Source organism: Carya illinoinensis, chromosome 5, assembly GCF_018687715.1.
Source record: "Carya illinoinensis cultivar Pawnee chromosome 5, C.illinoinensisPawnee_v1, whole genome shotgun sequence".
NCBI lineage: Eukaryota > Viridiplantae > Streptophyta > Magnoliopsida > Fagales > Juglandaceae > Carya > Carya illinoinensis.
The window spans coordinates 1,281,876-1,299,186 of NC_056756.1; the positions used below are offsets into that span (position 1 = coordinate 1,281,876).

The 17,311-nt window shown below is 44.9% G+C and overlaps 1 protein-coding gene across 2 annotated transcripts in view; it reads right to left on the reverse strand.

Annotated features, from left to right (window-relative positions):
- Positions 1 to 16,480, reverse strand: part of LOC122309073 (stress enhanced protein 1, chloroplastic) — a 32,536-nt gene extending 16,056 nt beyond the window's left edge. For both annotated transcript variants that reach the window (XM_043122431.1, XM_043122430.1), the window contains exons 1-2: positions 16,318 to 16,480; positions 16,132 to 16,242 (exon numbers count right to left, since the gene is read on the reverse strand). In XM_043122431.1, the coding sequence (XP_042978365.1) occupies positions 16,132 to 16,242; positions 16,318 to 16,366 (160 nt within the window). In that variant the 5' untranslated portion in view covers positions 16,367 to 16,480. The remainder of the gene's footprint in view (positions 1 to 16,131; positions 16,243 to 16,317) is intronic.
- Positions 16,481 to 17,311: the final 831 nt, after the last annotated feature.

The following is a 17,311-nucleotide window of genomic DNA, read 5'->3' on the forward strand; positions in this document are numbered from 1 at the left end:
TGTGAGAGAAGCTTCCAGGAATTGAAGAACAGGTTGACAACGGCACCAGTGTTAGCACTCCCAGAACCGCATAAGCCATTCGTAGTCTTCAGTGATGCGTCTAAGTTCGGTTTGGGTTGTGTCCTTATGCAGGAAGGACGGGTTGTAGCCTATGCATCTCGTCAGCTAAAGGACCATGAAAAGAATTATCCGATGCACGATCTAGAATTGGCTGCGATTGTTTTTGCCCTTAAGATCTGGCGGCACTTCTTGTATGGGGAAGCTTGTGAGGTATTTACCGATCACAAGAGCTTGAAGCATTTGTTTTCCCAGAAAAATCTGAATATGAGGCAAAGGCGTTGGCTGGAGCTAATCAGTGACTATCAGTGTGAGATCAAGTACCACCCGGGGAAGGCTAATATAGTTGCTGATGCTTTGAGCCGGAAGTCTCATTTGGAAGATGAAGCCGAGCCGTCGGAAGTGGATTCGTTGCTTTGTGGGATGAGAAGGCTCCTTATAGAGAGTTCGCAGCAAGTAGAGATCTTATCTTCAGTTCTTGATATTCGGGTAACTGATTTTGAAGAATTGAAGACTCTCCAGAGAAAGGATCCGAAGCTGCTGAACATCAGGAATAGAGTCAGAAAATCTCGAGGGCCGTTGCATTATAGCATGGATAACGATAGGATACTTCGGTTCCGAGATCGCAGAGTGGTCCCCAAGGACTCTGAATTCAAAGAGCGGATCATGGCGGAAGCTCATGCGGCCCCTTATTCAGTTCATCCCGGCAGTACAAAGATGTATCGGGACTTGAAGAAAAATTACTGGTGGGATGGAATGAAGAAGGACGTTGCCTTATATGTGGAGAAATGCCACACATGCCGTCAGGTGAAGGCCGAGCATCAGAGACCTGCAGGTATGCTCCAACCCCTCCCTATTCCTGAGTGGAAATGGGATGATATCACGATGGACTTCGTGGTGGGTTTGCCGAGAACGCCTAGTGGGAAAAATTCTGTTTGGGTGATTGTGGACCGATTAACGAAGAGTGCTCATTTTCTGCCTGTTAATAACACCGACTCTTTGGGTAAGTTGACCCGTCTGTATGTCAAAGAGATAGTGCGGCTACACGGCGTACCAAAGAGTATAGTGTCGGATCGAGACCCGAGGTTTACGTCGCAGTTCTGGAAGAGTTTGCAGGAAGCTTTGGGTACTAAGTTGAAGTTCAGTACTGCTTATCACCCGCAGACAGACGGCCAGTCAGAGCGCACCATCCAGACCCTGGAAGACATGTTGCGTGCATGTGTCATGGAATTCCAAGGGAGTTGGAAAAATCATTTGCCGCTCATTGAGTTTGCCTACAATAACAGCTTCCATGCGACCATTCAGATGGCTCCCTATGAAGCTCTTTATGGGAGAAAGTGTAGGTCGCCCTTGTGTTGGGATGAAATTGGGGAGAGTAGGGTAATTGGACCTGAAATAATTCAAGAGATGCAAAGCCAAGTCCGGATCATCAGAGATAAAATGGCGGCAGCTCAGAGTCGCTAGAAGAGTTACGCTGATACCAGGAGGAGAGAGTTGTCGTTTGAAGTTGGTGATTGGATTTACCTTAAAGTCTCTCCCATGAGAGGTGTTAAGCGTTTTGGTAAGAAAAGGAAGCTAGATCCGAGGTACGTCAGCCCTTTTCAGATTCTGGAGAGAGTAGGGTCCGTCGCCTATAGAGTTGCTTTGCCAGATTATTTTGGGGATGTTCATGATGTCTTCCACGTATCATCCCTGAAGAAGAGCTTTGGACAGCAAGAGCCACGCTTCGTCGACCCAGCGGGTATTCAGTTGCAACCGGATCTCACTTATGAAGTTATTCCGTCGCAGATCATGGATTGGAATGAGCAACAGTTGAGGTCCAAGACGATACCTTTGGTTAAAGTGGCTTGGGGAGATCCGTTAGCACAAGACTTCTCTTGGGAGCGAGCAGCGGACATGAGGGAGCAGTACCCGTATTTGTTCGAATAGAGAAGGTATGTATCTTAATCTTGATCACAGTTAGTTTATGTGCATTCTTGTGGCTTGTTTTAAGTTGGTGGTTGACTTGCAATTTTGAGGACGAAATTGTTTTTAAGGAGGGGAGGATGTGATGACCCGTTTTTGAGTGTATTTTCGCTGAAATGGTTGTTTTATTTTAATTAATATATTAGTTATTTATTTTAAATTTATTTGCGTTTTAAAATTAGTTTTAAATTTATTTGAGGTTTTGTTTTATTTCTTTTAGTTGTTTTGTGGTTTTTTTTTTTATCTTTTTCGGCGGTTTGTTTCGTTTTCCCGGAGTGAAGATTGGACCTCATTTCTTTTCACATCTTTTTCCTTTTCTCTTTTTCCTTTTTTCTTTTTTTCTTTTTCCTTCTTTTTTTCTTTTTCCTTTCTTTTTCTTTTTTTCTTCTTTTTCTTTTTTCTTTTCTCTCTCCCCGCGTCCGAACCCCCCCCGATCGGCTCTCTCTCTCTCTTCTCTCTCCCTCACGGCCGAAGCCTTCTCTCTACCGGCCCACCGCCGTCCGGCCACCATTTGGCTCGGCACCGGTCCCAAACTCTTCCCCTCCCTCCGGCGCACCACCCCTCCGAAGGCCACCCCCAACCGGCCGGCCGTTTGGCCGGAAAACACCCAACAAAGCCGCACGGATTTTGCTCCGATCCGGCCCCGTCGCTCCACCTCCGGCCACCATTTCTTCACCACTTCATCACCGACTCCTTGCCGTCCTAACCCACCCATTTCCGGCCTCCAACGACCACCGGAACAGCTCCTACAAGCTTAGTTTCCGATTTGCACTTTCCGGCCATTTCCAGCGATTCCGCCACCACCCACGGTCGTTCATCACTTCCAATAACTTCACAACCATCCCTAGACCATTTCCTATCAATTTCGTGTCCTAGTTTGTCCCCGTTCAAAAGTGAATTTTTCAAACCCACGGCCGCAGTGAATTTTCACTGTGACGTTGCTTTTCCGCCGCCGTTTGCAACGCCGCTTGTTTTCTAAAATTACCGTATAGCGCTGTAAGTATTTTCCAAACCCTATTCTCAGATTTAAATATATATCGCTCATTCAATTTATTTATTGTTGTTGGTTGTTGATTTCGGACTGAGTCCGAGGAGTTTCGGGGGTCGGATGGATGGAGGACGGAGTTGTCTGTTTAATTGTTTTATGTTGTTTGATTATTTTATTATGCATTGTTATGGCATTGCATGGTGCATGCACGTGTGTTTGTAGAATTGTGTGAAAAGCCTGTGTATTGGTGTGAGTGGTTTTACGGGTGCGTGTGTATCACGACCCCAAGCCGGGATGGGGTATTATCCCGGTGGAGCTCCTCTGGTCACTCGGGAGCGGAATACACTGAGTGATGTCCCCTGAGTTGTCGCTAGACGACGGGAGCGGGGGCTAGGGGTTGCTTGGCTACGAACGCGCCGGGCGCAGAACCGGGCATCGCCCTACGCACCGACTCCATGGCCCTTCGCTGGTAAGGGCTAGAGGATGCTTGGCTACGCACGCGCGAGGTGCGGAACTGGGCATCGCTTGTTAGGTGTCACAAGCGTGGTGGTACTCTGCGGTGTGGCACTGGAGCCAGGGTGTGCGGATGACCCCTAGGGGAGGTCATGGTTCACGCGGTTAAAATTGGATAATGGTTTGAGAGGCCAAATGGGACTTTTGGCGTGGTATTGGGCCAAATGGACTTTTGGCGAGATATTGGGCCAAATGTGACTTTTGGCGTGTTAGTTAGAAAGGTTGTGTGTTTTTGGGCCAAATAGGTTTTTGGCGTGTGTGGAAAACTTGTGTTTTATGGGCTTTGTGCATTGGGCATGTTTCATGCATCTTGTTTGAGTTTTATGTGTTTTTATCTGGTAGTGTTTGGGTTTTACTTACCTGCGGTACCATTCTTGGTTCCGTAGCTTTTGGTGCAGAGTTAGAGGACGAAGAGGAGGAGGCTGAGCCCGAGGATGCGGCTCCGCCGGGTTGCTGATGCTATGTTTTATAATTGTTTTAAAACTGTATTTGTGTTTTTGTAATATTTTATCTATGTACATTTTAAACAGCTTGTATTACGTTAAGAAAAATTCTGGTACTTAGTTATGACTTTCGTTATCCGCTGCGTGTTCTTTCGTGCACATTTGTTGCCTTTGCACACACTTGGCACCCTTCGATAGGATGGTGACCCGGGTTGTCACCATCCGGACGTCTCGATTTCCCCGTGTTCGGGCGTGGGGATTTGGGGGCGTCACAAAGGCTCTCCTGACGGTGGATAAGGCCCTCCTGATGGTGGACAAGGCCCTCCTGATGGTGGCCAAGGACCCCCTTGTTGTGGCCAAGGTCCTTGTTGTGGCCAAGGCCCTGCCTGTTGAGACCTCGCACTCTGCTGCATAAATTCTGTCATCTGCCGTATTGCTTCGGCTAGGGAGTCATCCCTGGAGGTATTGTCCCGTGGTTCCTGGGTAGATTTCCTTGGTCTCCCCATTTTCCTGCCACAACACCACTCTTGACCCTCCTTTAAGAAAACAAATAAAACCATCATAAAACCAACAAAAACAAAACCAACCCCACACAGCAAGAAACAAAAGAAACCAGCTTGCAAAAACATAACTAAATAAATACAAACAAACAAATAAGCTCAAACAAATAAAACAAAAAAAAAATAACTGTACTTAACATAATTTTTAAAACACAACTTTAAAAAGCATTCTGATACTGCCTACAGGACATGTGGTTTTACCCAGAGCCAAACCGCTCTGATACCACTTGTGACGCCCCCAAATCCCCACGCCCGAACATGGGGAAATCGAGACGTCCGGATGGTGACAACCCGGGTCACCACCCTATCGACGGGTGCCAAGTGTGTGCAAAAGCAACAAATGTGCACGAAGAAACACGCAGCGGATAACGAAAGTCATAACTAAATACCAGAATTTTTCTTAACGTAATACAAGTTGTTTAAAACGTACATAGATAAAATATTACAAAAAAACACAAATACAATTTTAAACAAATATAAAACATAGCATCAGCAACCCAGCGGAGCCACATCCTCGGGCTCAGCCTCCTCCTCTTCGTCCTCTAACTCTACACCAAAAGCTACGGAACCAAAAATGGTACCGCAGGTAAGTAAAACCCAAACACTACCAGATAAAAACACATAGAACTCAAACAATATGCGTGAAACATGCCCAATGCACTAAACCCAAAGACACAATTTTCCACACACGCCAAAAACCCATTTGGCCCCAAAAACACACCCTTTCCGAAAAACACGCCAAAAGTCACATTTGGCCTTTATCCGACTCAAATTATTATCCATTTTAACCGTATGCACCATGACCTCCCCTAGGGGTCATCCGCACACCCTGGCTCCAGTGCCACACCGCAGAGTACCACCACGCATGTGACACCTAACAAGCGATGCCCAGTTCCGTGCCCCGCACGTTCGTAGCCAAGCATCCTCTAGCCCTCACCAGCGAAGGGCCACGGAGTCGGTGCGTAGAGCGATGCCCGGTTCCGCACCCGGCGCGTTCGTAGCCAAGCAACCCCTAACCCCCGCTCCCGACGTCTAGCGACAACTCAGGGAACATCACTCAGTTTATTCCGCTCCCGAGTGACCAAAGGAGCTCCACCAGGATAATACCCCATCCCGGCTTGGGGTCGTGATACACACGCACCCGTAAGACCACTTATGCCAATACACAGGCTTTTCACACATAAACAAAAACACACGTGCATGCACCATGTAATGCCATATTTTTTTTTTTTTTTGATAATTAAACTAATTTTATTGATCAATGGCAAAGCCAGTATTACAACTCTAACGCCCTAGCTAGGTAGGTACATTAGAGACAAGAAAATCATGCATGGCCATGCCATCAAAATCCACAGCAACAGCCCAGTTACAAAGTGTTCTGAAAAATAAAAGTTTAAGCTCCGCTACTGATCTTTCTTGGTCCTCAAAGGTCCTCCCATTTCGCTCCTTCCATACACACCACATGATACATAGAGGGATCATCTTCCAGATAGCTTTAATTGGTTTTCTGCCCCTTATATTTGACCAACTAGCCAGTGCCGCCTCCACAGTTTTAGGCATAACCCAAGCTATATCTAGTCGTAAGAATACTTCATTCCAAAGGGCCCTTACCGTATCACAGTGTAGAAGGAGATGGTCGACCGACTCTCCCCCTCTTCTACACATGCAACACCAGTCCGCGATAATGATCCTTCTTTTCCTCAGATTATCTGTAGTAAGTATCTTTCCCAAGGATGCAGTCCACACAAAGAAAGATACTTTGGGAGGAGCCTTATTTCTCCAGATTTTTCTCCAGGGACAAGGAGTGGAGTGCTCCTGTGTGAGGATCTTATAAAAAGAGCGAACAGAAAAAATACCTTTGTCTGTTAGAGACCACCTCAACACATCCTCTTGCTGGCTATTGGGTCTTATGGAGTATAAAAGGCCGTAGAAGTCCTCAAACATACTTAGTTCCCAGTCTTGCGCAGCCCTACTAAAATTAATATTCCAAAGAATCTGACCCCCCTCCAACTCCCTGACTTCTGCCACTGAAGCATCCTTATCTCTAGCCAACTGGAACAGAGGAGGGTACAAGTCTTTCAAGGCCCTACTAGCACACCATACATCTCTCCAGAATTTGATTCTTAAACCCGTACCCACACAAAGCTTTACATGTCGATTAAAGAACCCCCATCCTCTTCTTATATGTTTCCATAACCCCACACCATAAGCTCCCCTTACTTCTCTAGTGCACCACTCCCCCCATAAACCGCCATACTTCTTCACAACCACCAGCTTCCAAAGGGAATCATGTTCGTTGGCAAATCTCCAAAGCCATTTGCCTAATAGCGCTCGGTTGAACATCCTTAGGTTTCGAACCCCCAAGCCTCCCCCTGATATAGGTCGACACACTTGCTCCCACTTAACCAAGTGGAATTTGAACTCCTCCCCCAAGCCCCCCCATAAGAAATCTCGTTGGAGCTTCTCAATACGAACCGCCACGCTTGCTGGTATTGGGAATAGAGATAAAAAGTAGGTAGGTAAGTTAGAGAGTGTACTCTTTATCAATGTAGTCCTTCCCCCTTTCGACAAGTACAACCTCTTCCACCCCGCCAATCTTCTCTCTATTTTTTCGATAACTGAATCCCACACCGCAGACGCTCTCGAAGCACTCCCTAAAGGAAGTCCCAAATAAGTCATAGGGAAAGAAGATATCTTACACCCCACCGTTCTCGCTAGGTGTCGAATATTAGAAGCCTCCCCTATGGGCACCAACTCTGATTTTTCCCAATTCACCCTTAACCCGGAGACGGCCTCGAAGCAAAGGAGTAAAATCTTTACCACTTGCATCTGATTTTGCTCAGCTTCACATAGTATAAGTGTATCATCTGCAAACAAGAGGTGAGAAATGATAATAGTTCCCCTGTCCGAGTTGCCAATCGGAATCCCGTTTAAGAGTCCGTTTTCAACCATAACCAAGAGCATCCGACTTAGAGCCTCCATAACTATCACGAACAGAAAAGGTGACAAAGGATCCCCTTGTCGCAATCCACGAGAACTCTGGAAGAAACCTACTGGAACTCCATTTAACAACACAGAATACTTTACCGTAGATATACACCAGTGAATCCACGCCCTCCACCGTTCCCCAAAACCACATCTCCTTAGCAAATGTAGAAGAAAATCCCAATTAACATGATCATAGGCCTTTTCCATGTCTAACTTGCACATGATTCCTGACTTTCCCTCTTTCAACTTGCTATCAAGGCATTCATTGGCAATTAGTACCGCATCCAAAATCTGTCTGCCCTTCACGAAGGCATTTTGGGGTTTAGTAATAAGCTGTCCCATAACCTCACTCATTCTGTTTGCAAGTACTTTCGAGATTATCTTATACAATCCATTCACTAGACTAATAGGCCTAAACTCCTTCAAATCCATAGCCCCCACCTTCTTGGGAATCAGTGCTATAAAAGTGGTGTTTAGACTTTTCTCAAATTTTCCAGCCATGTAAAATTCCTGGAAAACCTTCATAAGGTCCTCCTTTAATACATCCCAACAATCTTGGAAGAAACCCATGGAGAAACCATCCGGTCCTGGTGCTTTATCCCTGGCCATCTTACTCACTACCTTAAAGACCTCTAACTCCTCGAACTCCCTTTCCAACCGAGAGACGTCAGTCGACCCAATAGTATCAAATTCCATCCCATTTAGGGGAGGCCGCCAACCCTCCTGCTCTGTCAGTAGATTCTCATAAAATTCAACTACGTGATTGTGAAGTACCTGCTCATCTCTACACTCTGCACCATCCACTATCAGCTTCTCAATATTGTTGTTCCTCCTATGTGAATTTGCAATTCTGTGGAAGAAACTTGTGCTTCGATCTCCTTCCCTCAACCACAGTGCCCTGGACTTTTGCCGCCAAGACATCTCTTCTAACAGAATCAGTCTCTCAATCTCAATGACCAGCTCTGATCTCCTGTCTTGTTCTTCCTGAGTGAGTGGTTGTACCTCTTGCAGCCTCTCAATCTCCTGTAGTTCCAACATCTTGGCTTTCCTGTTTACTTCTACGTTGCCAAAAGACTCTAAGTTCCATTCTTTTAGATCTCTTTTTAGGGCTTTCAATTTACTTGCAAAAATGAAACTGGGAGTACCATGGAAATAATAAGAAGACCACCACTGTTTGACCCTCTCCACGAACCCTTCCGATTTTAGCCACATATTCTCAAATTTAAACGGCCGACGACCATTATGAACTCCTCCGCAATCAATCAGAATAGGCCAATGGTCGGATCCAATACGGGGCAAACGTTTTTGCCAGACACATGGGAAATGGCTTTCCCATTCTGGAGAAATTAAGAACCTGTCCAATCTGGACCATGACTGATTATTTGACCAAGTGGCAATTCCCACCGCAAGTGGCAAGTCCACTAAGTTCACATCAAAAATAAACTTCGAGAATTCCTCCATGGCTGGTCGCAATCTTCTGGTACCCGAAACTTCACTCGGGAATCTCACCACATTAAAGTCTCCCCCTATACACCATGGAAGTCCCCACCAGGAATGAATCCCTGATAGTTCCTCCCACAAAAATTTTCTTGACTGGTCTAGATTGGGGCCATAAACACCTGCAAAAGCCCATGAGAAATTATCGGAAACACACTTAAAAGAGCATGCTACCACATACTGCCCAATGCAATCCTCCACCTTCTCTACCACCCGTCTATCCCACATAACCACGATCCCTCCGGATGCCCCCTTTGATGCCAGGAATGACCAATCCACATGATTACCCCTCCACAGGCTCCTCACAATTTTCCTATCAATCATTTTCAGCTTGGTCTCTTGTAAACATACAATATCCGCCTTCCACGCCCGAAGTAGATTCCTAACCCGTAGCCGCTTATTTACCTCGTTTAACCCGCGGACGTTCCAAGTCACAATTTTAGGCTTCATTGAGGAATGGACAGCCCCTTCCCTTTCACCCTTCCCCTCCTAGCGCTGCTCTCAGTGTTCATCGACCAATTTAATCTTTTAAGTTCCCTATGCTTCTTCGATTCACCTTTAGTATTTTTATTGTAACCCTCCTCGATTGCTGTAAATAAAGCCATGAATTGCTCCTCATATCCTTCACTTTCAATCCCCACTAATTTTTGAATTTCCTTCACTTTATGGAAGACCCAATCTGAAATAATTGGTTGCGTTGGTAGGTGGAAGTTCAACGGCATCGGTTCCTCCACCCTACTGATCTGCAAACCTGTAAAATCTCCTTCTACTGGTAGATCATCCAACCCCAACTGTCCACACACGTCAGGGAAGGTGAGTTCTTCCCCCTCTTCCTCCACCGAAAGCTCTACCTCCTCTAAACTCCCCTCCTCTTCAACCGCTGCCTCCGTTGGTGTGATAGAGGCCTCCACCGACGGAGAGAACCCATCCCGATGTAGTCTCGGGCCCGTTGCTACACTCGGTAGCGTCAAATCATTACACAAAACCGCCGGGAACTCGTCGACAGTCTCCAGCACCACCGTCGGCGAGGTCTGTGTCGTCGTCGGGACCATTGCCGCCGATTGCTGCTGCGGTGAAGACACCAGGTCCTCAGATGTATTGCGGAAAACCGGGTTGGAAACATCCGGATTACCCGGGTTTGGGTCTTCAGAAGAGGACCTGGGTTGAGGAGGTCCAGGCCCGAAACCAGGCCCTCCACTCGTGGAAGCCTTGTTTCCGTTTACTGCTAAAGGGCTACTGAGCCCCATGCCCATCTCCAGGCCCACAGCTTCCAACCCAACGAGAGGCCCAGCCTCTATTCTTTCAATAAACCCATCCCTCTGAGACTCCACCAAATCAGTCCCCATTCTGTCATCTTCCCTTCTCCCTCCTTTTTCCACAACTAGCCCGACAAATACTCTGACTTCCTCCATCTCTTTCTGCAGCTTCCTCAACTGCCCTTGTAGCTCCAACAGTCTTTTGCTGGACACCCACGTCTCCTGTCCAACCAGCCTACCACCCTCTACACTTCGGTGTTCCCCCCCACCAACGTGACCTGCACTTCCAACAGGCCCCCTCTGCGCCCTTCCCGCCGTGAGAACCTCCTTGAAGGTTCTGGCCACCATGTTTGAATCCCTCTCAACTTGATACCTCTGCCCCCCTCCCCCTTTTCCAGACCCAATCCCTTTTATCTGAACCATCTCGGTAGCCAGGTTTCTCATTTTCCTCCATCCCCACCCATCTGCACCTTCTGGAAAACAGAGCAACCTTGTTCTTCCATTCTTCCCGTATTCGGCAATGGACAAATAACGCCCACGCCTATTCGAACACCGTTGAGCAACAAAACTGCGATAACCCTCTCTAATTACCGAGTACACCTCCTTTTTTCCCCCCTTAAGGCAATCCTCCAATATTTTTACAATCCACAGGGTTGTATTTCTGCCCACCAACAAGTCGTACCTCTCCTTCCATCCAAGTTCAGAAAAACGAATATTAACTCCCTCCTTTGTGAGGATAAACAACTTAGACTCAACAACAACTTCACGTGATACCATTGCACTCTCCAGAAACTGTAAAGACTACACCAGGAAAACAAAAAAAACCTCGCCGGAACAGTACACCTCGCCGGAACAGTACACCTCGCCGGAAAAACAGCTCTGACAGATCCGGCGAGGACCCAGGCTGCCCAGAACCTGCCGATCAGGCTCTGCCTGTCACCTCGCCGGAAAACCAACAACCCTCCCCTCGCCGGAAAACAGCATCTCTCCCCTCGCCGGAAAACAGCTCAGACAGAGCCGACGAGGACCCAGGCTACCCAGAACCTGCCGACCAGTCACCGCCTGTCACCCCGCCGGAAAACAAGCACTCTCCCCTCGCCGGAAAACAGCAGACAGGTCGCTGTTCCGATTGGACGGGACGACAGGACGACGCTGGTTCTCGTTTATCGACGACGACGACGGGACTCACGACGGGATGACGGAATCTGGTATGTACGCTGGGTCTCGTACGACGCGGCGGGTCAGATGGACGACGGGTCAGATCGTAAGGCCTCGGTCTGATGTACCGAGAGGCCACGAAAGGGGAGACGGCGAGTACCTACGGCGACGACGGGTCAGATAATCCAACATAAAACAATAAAACAAGCAACTCCGTCCTCCATCCATCCGACCCCCGAACTCCTCGGACTCAGTCCGGAATCAACCAACCAGCAGATTAATTAATTGAAAGAGCAATATATATTTAAATCTGAAAATAGGGTTTGGAAAATACTTACAGCGCTATATGGCAATTTTAGAAAACACGAGGCGTTGCAAACGGCGGCGAAAAAGCAACGTCACAGTGAAAATTCACTGTGGCCGTGGGTTGTGAAAAACCCACTTTTGAACGGGGACAAACTAGGGCTTGGGATCGATAGGGAATGGTCTAGGGATGGTTGTGAAGCTATTGGAAGTGGTGGTTGGCCGTGGGTGGCGGCGAAATCGCCGGAAATAGGCCGGATTTCCCAAAAAGGAAAGCTAGCTCGTATGAGCTGTTCCGGTGATCGTTGGAGGCCGAAAATGGGTGGGTTAAAACGGCAAGGGACCGGTGATGAAGTGGTGAAGAAATGGTGGCCGGAGGTGGAGCGACGGCGGCGGATCTGGGCAAAAGCCGTGCGGCTTTGTTGGGCGTTTTCCGGCCAAATGGCCGGCCGGATGGGGCTGAGGTTCGGTGGGGTGGTGCGCCGGAGGGAGACGAACCAAACGGTGGGGGTGGTGTCGCCCACGGTGGCCGGACGGCGATGGGTCGACGGTGAGAAGCTTCCGGCGTGAGGGAGAGAGAAGAGAGAGAGAGAGAGGCCGGGGGGGCTCGAGCGGGAGAGGAGAGAGGGAAAAAGAAAGAAAGAAAAAAAGAAAAAGAAAGGAAAAATGAAGAAGGAAAAAGAGAAAAAGGAAAAAGAAAAGGGAAAAGAAAAAGAGATGTAGGGAAAAAGATGAGGTCTGATCCTCATTCCGGGAAACGAAACTAAACCGCCAAAAAGATATTAAAACTCACAAAACAACTAAAAGAAATAAAACACAACATCAATTAAATTAAAAACAATTTTAAAACGCAAATAAATTAAAATAAATAACTAATATATTAATTAAAATAAAAACAATTATTTCAGCGAAAATACACTCAAAAGCGGGTCATCACACCTCCTTCAAGACTATCAAGCATCTAGCTTCCCAGGCATCTCTTTCAGTCTCGTCTAATAAAACTCCAGTCATTTGTGACTCTTGCCAACAGGCCAAGAGTCATTGTCTTCCTTTTTTTAAATCTAATCATGTTTCTCTTGGCCACTTAGATTTAATTTTTTCTGATGTATGGGGACCATCTTCTGTAATGTTGGAAAAAGGAAATAAATACTATGTCTCTTTTGTGGATCACTTTAGTCGTTTTACATGGCTTTTTCCAATTCCTACAAAATCGTCGGTGTATCCTGTTTTTATTTCCTTCCAAAAACATGTTGAACGCTTATTAAATCAGAAAATCAAATGTGTCCAAACTGATTGGGGTGGAGAATTTAGGTCCCTCCATACTTTCTTTGACCGCCAAGGAATCACCCATCCAATCATTTGTCCTTATACCTCCCAAGTTCCCAACAAAATGGGACTGTCAAACGTAAACACAGGCACATTGAGTCACTTCCCTTTTGCAAGTTTTCCAGCTGTTCATGAGTCGGCCACGTCCCATACTTCAGCCACATTCCAAAATTCTTCCCCCATGTCGTGCCAAACTCCCACCGCTCCATCCCTTCTACTAATTCGGTCACCTCCCATAAGTAACCCATTTCCCATAATTACTCATCAAAATTCTGCACATGGTGACCCACACATTTCGGCGTAACTTCTGGTCACCAACTCTTCTCAATCAACTCCTAATGTGTCGCACCCATGTGTGACTGTCCATTCCTCCTCCTCATCTTCTCCCCCAATTCCGAGTTTTCCACTCCTTCTGCAACTCCCTCTCTTGTTACTTCCCATCCTATAATTAATTCTCTCCCTCATCATGACACAGACCCACCTTCCACATCCTCTCCTACTCAGTCCACTATCAGTCCATCTGTAAGTCACTCAACCGAAAATCCTGCTCTCCCTCACCCCTCCCGCAATAGCAGCTTCGCATGCACATGTTCATCCCATGTGTACTAGGGCAAAAACCAGATTTTTAAGCCAAAAATTTTTTTGGATGGAACCATTCCTTATCCCAAACCGCAGGCTCTTATGGCAAATATTAATCTTGTCCCTGATGACCCTGGTTGCTACTCACGGGCTATCAAATATGAAACTTGGAAGAGGGCTATGGATGCAGAATTTCTACTCTTTTGAGGAATGCAACATGGGAACTAGTCCCCTTTCACAAAGGCATGAATATCGTCGGGAATAAATGGGTGTATTGTGTGAATAGGGACTCCACGGGTAAGCCAGTTCGTCACAAAGCGCGCCTCGTTGCCAAGGGGTACCACCAACAACCTGGTATAGACTATGGTGATACTTTTAGTTTGGTGATTAAACCCACTATTATCCGAGTAGTCTTAACTTATGCCATATCCCAGCAATGGCCAATCCGACAGATTGACATCTCCAATGCCTTCTTACATGGTTTTTCGGACAAGGAAGTGTTCATGACTCAACCCACTTGCTATGTGGATAAAGCTCATCCTCATCATGTATGTCGTCTTACCAAGGCTCTTTATGGATTAAAGCAGGCTCCCCGTGCGTGGTATGCTCCCTTGAGTGCCAAACTTCTTGACTTGGGTTTTCATAATTCCAAGTCCGACACTTCATTATTTATTTTCCACTCCAATGGCATTTGGCTTCTGGTCCTTGTGTATGTCGATGATATACTCATCACAAGTTCATCCTTCTCAGCTGTACATTCACTCATCAAGTCCCTCAATGTGGCGTTTGCAGTCAAAGATCTTGGTGAGCTACATTTTTTTCTCAGTGTTGAAGCTGTCCCCACAGCAAATGGTCTACTCCTTAGTCAAAAAGGGTACATTCATGACCTCCTTCAATGCACCAAAATCTCCAATGCCAAAACCATGCCCTTTCCTATGGCCTCAAGTACTTAACTTTCTTTGTACGATGGTGCTAGTTTCTCGGATCCGAGCCTTTATCGCAATGTGTTTGGTGACTTCAATACTTATCTCTTACTCGTCCAGACATTGCGTTCTCGGTCAACAAGGTGTGCCAATTTATGCACAAGCCCACTGATAAGCATTTGACAGCCGTAAAATGCATCTTGCGTTACTTGCAAGATACTGCAGACTTTGGGCTTCTACTTCGTCCAAACAAAAATTTGGTGTTATCTGTGTATTCCAATGTTGATTGGGCAGGCAGTCCCAATGACAGAAAATCAACGGGTGGCTATTGTGTATTTTTGGCTCAGTCCTTGGTCTCGTGGAGTTCAAAGAAACAGCCCACGGTGGCTTGATCTAGTACCGAAGGCAGAGTATAAATCTATCGCCAATGCAACCTCAGTACTCTTGTGGGTAAAATCTCTATTGCAAGAACTGGGTATTTTCTCTCCTACCTGTCCGCATCTTTGGTGTGACAACCTTGGGGCTACGTACTTATCAGTGAATCCGGTTCTTCATGCACGTACTAAACATGTGGAGATCAATTATCATTTCATGCGTGAGCAAGTCAAACGTCGTGCCTTATCTGTTCTGTTTTTGCCGAGTGAAGCTCAAGTTGCAGATGTCCTGACTAAGCCCCTGCCTACCACCAGATTCCAAGCTCTTCGTGCCCAGTTGCGCGTCCGCTCCCTCCCGCTCAACTTGAGGGGGGATAATAAGGAAAATACAGATTCTCCTCCAGACTGACACCGTGATTCATGCACTTGCTCTCAATGTTGTCTTCTTTCCATACATAGCTTAGTCTTCTTACCTTGTATAATGTAATCTGTTGATGATACTTTCCTTGTACATTTAATGTCAATATATATATAATGTACACGAACACTCTGCCTTAGTTGAGGTGAGTTTACAATAATCTGCTATTACATTTCTTTTCTTTACGGAGCAAACAAAATCACATCTGGAAAGGTCTTGTCAAGTAAACATTCAAGACCAAAGCTCATGGGCTCATAAACAGGAGGACTAATGGAGTGACTGAATCAATGCACATGTTGCTAACAGCGTGGCAGCCATTAGCCTGGGTAAGCAAAGATATTGGGAGTACAATTACGGGATTCTGCATGATGAGAAGTAACAAATGAGCTTGCAATTTTGTTCTTTTGAACAGATTGTACCAACAACAGCCCGCATATACAGAACTGATACATGGTAGTATTTCATTAGTTTAATTTACTTATATATATATATATAAAAGGTTTCAGCCCATAGAAGAAGATTGTATATACAGCAATTTCTTTCGTTAAAAGGCCTTTTCTAATTGGCCTCCCACCAACTACCAAGGATACCTTCATAGAAGAGGACTTGAGGCCCGCGGGTGCTTGCCTAACGACCTAGTTATTTTAATTTTTTTCACAAGCAGTTTTGGGTTCTAACTAATAGGCATATCTTAATAAAATAAAATTAAAAAAATAAAATAAAATAAAATAAAATAAAAATGGAGGAAGTCAAAAAAAAAAAAAAAAGCATTAGGATGCTTACAGAGAGGAGAGCCGGTGGCGAAGGAAGATCTAGTTGATGAACATTTACGAAGACGAAGACGTGGAGTTGCAGCAGGGGCTTTGGCCGTGGCTGACCTAAAAGCACGAAAATCTGCCACAGATAGATAAAAACATTACCCACTAAATGGGAATCCTAAACCTCGAAGGGGTAGAAAGAGAGAGATACCGAGGAAGGAAAGGGAGAGAGAGGCGGATGTTGGAGCTGCTAAGGCCATTGGAGCTGCAATCGAAGTGAGCACTGGAACTTTGTGAAGAAGGCCACTCGGAATGGGAAAGGCTAATGTGACACGTGTACCTGTACCATACCAACATGAGATGGTTGGTATTGGTACGCGCGATATGGATAAAGCTACTGCCAAATAAGCCAAATTACCAATGTGTTTTTCCATCGTTCCTTAGTATTTTTGTACTTATTAATCGGAATTTTTATTTTTATTAGACACGTCATGATGTTATTTATTTTTAGAAAAATGCTAACTTATCTTTTTATCTTCTCATTTTGATAGTATATATATATATATGTTATTTTTTTAATTTTTTACTTAATAATTAAATAAATAATTATTAGTACATTTATATATTTTTTTAAATATTTAAAAAATTTGACCTAATAGGACGCCCAAAAATTTGTCTACCTCGATCCAAAATTTTCAAAAGAAACTTAACAGTCAAAACATTTTATTTGGATTTATACAAAAATTCTAATCATCATTCTTATATCACATATCATATATAATTTTTTAATTTTTAATTCTTTTTCTCTTAATAAATATATGGTGTAGAAATAATGAGTGAAATAATTCAATTAATTTAATAGAAATGAAAAAAAAATATGAGGTGTAAGATGATAAGTAGCAAAAGTTCAGATTTTTTATAAATAAATAAAATAATTAAAAATAAAAAAAATACTTCAAAATGCTTTATTTCATTTGCATTTTCAATAGTATCATAATTTGTTTAAATTTTAATAAAAAATAATATTAAATACGGTCTTAAAATATATGACTTATGCATATTTTTTGAAAAATATAAAATTTATTATTAAAAAACATATTTTTTCATGTAAATATTGTATTTATTAATTTCTTAAAATAGATTTCTTAAAACTAAACAAAATTTTTACTTTGAAATATACTTTTAACAGTAGATGTAAGAAGTTA